The sequence below is a fragment of the Lactuca serriola genome, chromosome 4 (genome assembly GCF_051521515.1).
Source record: "Lactuca serriola cultivar US96UC23 chromosome 4, Lser_US96UC23_V15, whole genome shotgun sequence".
NCBI lineage: Eukaryota > Viridiplantae > Streptophyta > Magnoliopsida > Asterales > Asteraceae > Lactuca > Lactuca serriola.
This window is the reverse complement of record NC_136411.1, coordinates 123925687-123930068: the sequence shown is the minus strand read 5'-3', so window position 1 is coordinate 123930068 and position 4382 is coordinate 123925687. Positions and strand designations below refer to the sequence as shown.

Genomic DNA, 4382 nt, shown 5'->3' with positions numbered 1-4382 from the left:
TTTTTATTTTTTAATTTCTCTTTTGCTTTTTGCTTTTTCTCTTACATTCCATATTATAGTTTTTAATTATTCATTAACTTAATGGAACAATCATTCAAGACATATTTTGATACCTACAAAAACGATATATTTGTTTGTTAACCACCTCTTGATTCAATTGTATATTGACTTGGTTTATCACAAATTTTTTTATTATATTTGTTTATGATTTGTAAGAGTGTCCATCTGAAATATTGATATAATCTCTCTTTTTGTTTCTCAAATCAAGGATGTCCAAGACACCCTTAAAGTCTATATGACATCTCCCTTGCATATTTTATGTATGGCTCATGCTACCCGATGTAATTCTCCTCAATTGGAATAATAAAGCCAAGTATGACCCAACGTAATCTCGCAAAATACCATTTAAATGTTGGTAAGCAAAATATTACTTGTAAGTTTTTTAGGTCTCGCAAAATCTTTGAAATCACTTCAGATAATTATTCTTTAAAGTTCTTCAATATCATACTAATATCTCCAGCAAATTGGTGATGGTGGGCACACATCCTACTTCAACAAAAACAGGTATTAGGATGAAGGGTATGAATCATTCTCATCTCTCCCATTCTCTCTCTTCCACAATCATTGGTCACATATTTTTTTTCTTATATGATAACCATAGCAAGATGTAAAAATACCAAAACAATATTCTACAAGTATGTAATGTAGTGAGAAAAATGCCAAGATAGGATACTCTCTTCCCATGAGTGAGATTTTTGAAGTACATCAAGATCAATAATTGTCTTCATTTGTGGTACATAAATGCCACATGGGACATCCCTTCCCATCCCGAGAGGCATACCATGCACCCTTATATCAAGGATCCAATGAAGTTCTGTTGTACATCTCAATATGATACGTGCTTAAATATTTGAAGCATGATTTTTAAATACTGATTCATGTTTTCTTTTATCATTCTCTAATGTTCAAAACAAACGAGATGGTTAGATATGCTCATATGTATTGACATGCTCAACTTCACACATTTGACCCTTTATGTACTTTGTGGAGGCCCATCCAATTAACCCAAAAGTGTCACGTCTCAGTGTCTCACCACCAATTTGGTGAAAGTGTATTAAAAATTAGGAATTTTAAATCAAACGACACCCTTTGTAACTACTTTAGTTCAAGAATTTTATATTAGTTTCTTAGTGGTTGTAATAGTGAAAGGCAATGATAGAAGGAGGTGTTTGTTGTTGGGAGGTGGACACTGGTAGTGGGAGTGGATGGCGTTGGCCAGTGAATATTAACTGAAACATAGTTTAATGGTAAGTCATATTTAAACCATTAGCCTGCAATATACATAAAATATGAAAATGAATACATGTATACAAATTTATATAGAGAAATGAGGTTTCATCTTGTACTTTTTTGTTCTTTAATGTATATAATGATGTTGGGTAAAATCCCACATATCTTTCCTATATTTTATGTAATAGTTTTCCCCACGTTGCATCTAAAGTTTGTTGGAGACCATAACTCATTTCATAAAATTAGTGTGTGTACACATTAAAAGAAATAAAGAACAAAATTACAATAAACATGATAACAATTTCACAACAACATCCAAAAACAAAAGGAAATAAAGAATCATATATCCTGGAGCCAGGGGTAATACCGTAAAAGAATTGGTAATTCAGGTATATCATTTCTTTAGGCAGTTTAACAAATAATTGGTAATTCAGAAGTATTATTGCAGGTGGAACCAGTCAACTTTCTTCACATGGCTGTGATCCTCTATACCTGCAGCATTACAGAATCCTGCCTTCTTTTGCTCACACCAAAAACAAACACATGTTAGATATGTCAATACACTTATACCATAGCTAAGGTAAGTCATCCGTAGCTACGTATCAGCTTAGACCAGTGGTTGTTGGAATAACAACTTTTTTGTGTCAAAATGAGTATTATGTTGGGGGTACAAGTTTTAGGCATTAAATTTAATGGCGAATCAAATATAAAAATATTTATAGATGGGCAGTGGAATGAAGAAGGATGTATTGAATTTCTATACCACTTTATGTATCCACATAGCAACTAGTTGTGTGTCTATAAAACCATATATTTGCTAATATATAGAAATATAGATCAAACTCATAAGAGAACTCGCATATACTGTCTATATTGACAAACCTAGCACTACTGCCGGTGTCTAAAAGTACCCAACCAAACCAAACAACCAAAGACTGCAAATGAAAAAAGAAGCTCCATCATAAGCAACCATAGACACACTCACTACTTTTAATGACAACTAGGGTTCATGCTGTGACAACGACCAAGCTTTGAAGAAGCTGCATTTCCATGGCTCTCATACTGCTTCCGGCACCCTGGACAACGCCCATTATCTTCAAGGATTCTTTTATGGCAGAAAAGACAGAGTCGATAACCACATGGACATGGAAGAAAACTTGAATCCGTCATGTCTAGATCTTCACAACATATAGGACAAGAAGAAGGAAATGCACTACTCCCTGATTTCATCGGGAAGCTATTTTGTTTTACTAGATTTGGGAGACTCTGAGGGCGGGAAACATCGTCGGGTCTCCATGCCCGGAAATTGGTACTACCTGCCGGAGTCAACACAGGCTGCTCTGGCTCAGGTGGGGTGAGAGGATGTTCATCGACGGGGGACTTCTGAATGTCATCGGCTGCTGCAAGAGCATCCGCTATAGCTTCCCAATCATCCAAGCATCCATCATCCTCGTCATCTTCTTCATCTGTCATGCTTCCTGAACAACAATCACCGCTGCTACTGCTACTTCCGCAGCTGCTTCTGCTGCTACTACCGGTGAAATTAGTAACGGATATGTTGCTTTCGGAGACGCTACTTGTATGACTGGTGGGACTGTTGGAGGGAGATTCGGAATCACTGTAATTATTCATCAAACTCTCGTTCTCTTCCCCACCGACACTGATTTCCAATTTCACGATCGGATGCTCTCTCTCTGTTGCTGCATGTGTCTCCGGAGCAGCCATTTTTGTAACACGAGTAGGTTTTGTTTCTTCTTTGAATCCCCTGTTCTTCACTGTAAATCAATCGACTAATTAGTGAGAAACAGTAAACCTTATCGCTTACTAAGCACACAAAATTGAAAATTCAACCGTGTGGATAGTATATAACACAGCATATATGAGATAGATAAGAATAAAAAACCTTGAGAAAGCCACTGTTCCCGACGAACGTCAAGCTTGCTCTGCTTCAATTTAGCAGTCCTGTTCACCTTCAATCCGAAACAGAACAAGCAAAATTAGGTCGAAATTGTGAAAATAACAAGAACAATTAACGAACACGTTTCTTCCGTAACTATCAATCAATCAAAAAAAAACAAACCGGAGAAAGAGTAATCAAGATGTAAGATAGACAAAATACCCTCTTTTTCTTCCCAAAATCCTTGGAGTTTGATGCAGCAGTGGGGATCGAAGCGTTAGCAATCGAATCGTACACCATGGTTGAAAGTTCTTGAAAAAAACCCTAAGGGAGTCGGATTGGAAAAAGGGTGGAAGAGAAAACGAAATCGAAACGCAAAATATCTCGAAGATTGCAGATGGAAATGGAGAGAAAGCGATGGATGTGATGATTTGAGAGATTGAGAGAAGATTGATTTTCTCTCTGGTGCGTCTTTGGATAGATAACGGCTCTGCTTCGTTCGTCCCTCTTTTAGCTACACGCAGACTCTCTCTCTACCACCAAACTCCTAATTATGAATGTATAATTACACATATGTCCTCGAGTTACAGCTTAATTTCTACTCATGCCGCTAAATTTGATGGGTTACATTTGGTAATTTACGGGCCTAAATTGTGAAAGTGAAATGCTACGACCCCTTAGTTCAAGACCAGATGCCTTTACGATTCTTATATACTTTTATGTATATGTTTAAAGTGTAATTGATTATTACCTTTTGGAAACATGTCTACATTTAGTTAATTATTGAGTTTTTTTTTTTTGGCATTTATGAAGTCATCATGTACACACCTTCAATTCTTGTAGGCTCTATTGTATTATTCTCTTTGAAATCGATAATCCCCCTTCCTTCAATTATGAGCAAGTTTCGAGTTATAGTGTCTTAACTCAGAATTGAACCGTGAGACTATAGCGTCAAATCATTGACATTTCCACCCCGTTTTCAAGTTTAACTTAACGAGAGAAAAAAAAATAAATGAGTGGAAATGAGAATAAAGTAAAAGAAATTGATTTTCTCAAGTTTCATTAACCGAAGGAAGTGAAGAGAAATGGAAGGATCACTTTCTCTTCTGACTTTCTTTCCGATTTGGAAGGATTTTGAAAGAAAAAACAAAATGACTAATTTTCCTTCTACTTCTCTCAAACTCGAGAACACAAA

At 36.1% G+C, this 4382-nt stretch overlaps 1 protein-coding gene across 1 annotated transcript; it reads right to left on the bottom strand.

Annotated features, from left to right (window-relative positions):
• Positions 1 to 2025: 2025 nt before the first annotated feature.
• On the bottom strand, positions 2026 to 3713 carry LOC145102467 (uncharacterized). Its single transcript, XM_079039864.1, has 3 exons — positions 3410 to 3713; positions 3194 to 3260; positions 2026 to 3065 (listed from the first exon to the last, which is right to left on the bottom strand). Exons 1-3 carry the CDS (start codon positions 3485 to 3487, stop codon positions 2281 to 2283), a joined length of 930 nt encoding a protein of 309 aa, XP_078895990.1. The 5' UTR covers positions 3488 to 3713; the 3' UTR covers positions 2026 to 2280.
• Positions 3714 to 4382: the final 669 nt, after the last annotated feature.

Bases quoted from the DNA above. Each gene is read 5' to 3' on its own strand.
- LOC145102467 (XM_079039864.1), bottom strand. From the start codon at position 3,487: ATGGTGTACGATTCGATTGCTAACGCTTCGATCCCCACTGCTGCATCA. The intron at 3,261-3,409 runs GTATTTTGTCTA...TTCGGATTGAAG, and splicing joins ATTTTGGGAAGAAAAAGAGG to GTGAACAGGACTGCTAAATT. The intron at 3,066-3,193 runs GTTTTTTATTCT...ATTGATTTACAG, and splicing joins GGAACAGTGGCTTTCTCAAG to TGAAGAACAGGGGATTCAAA.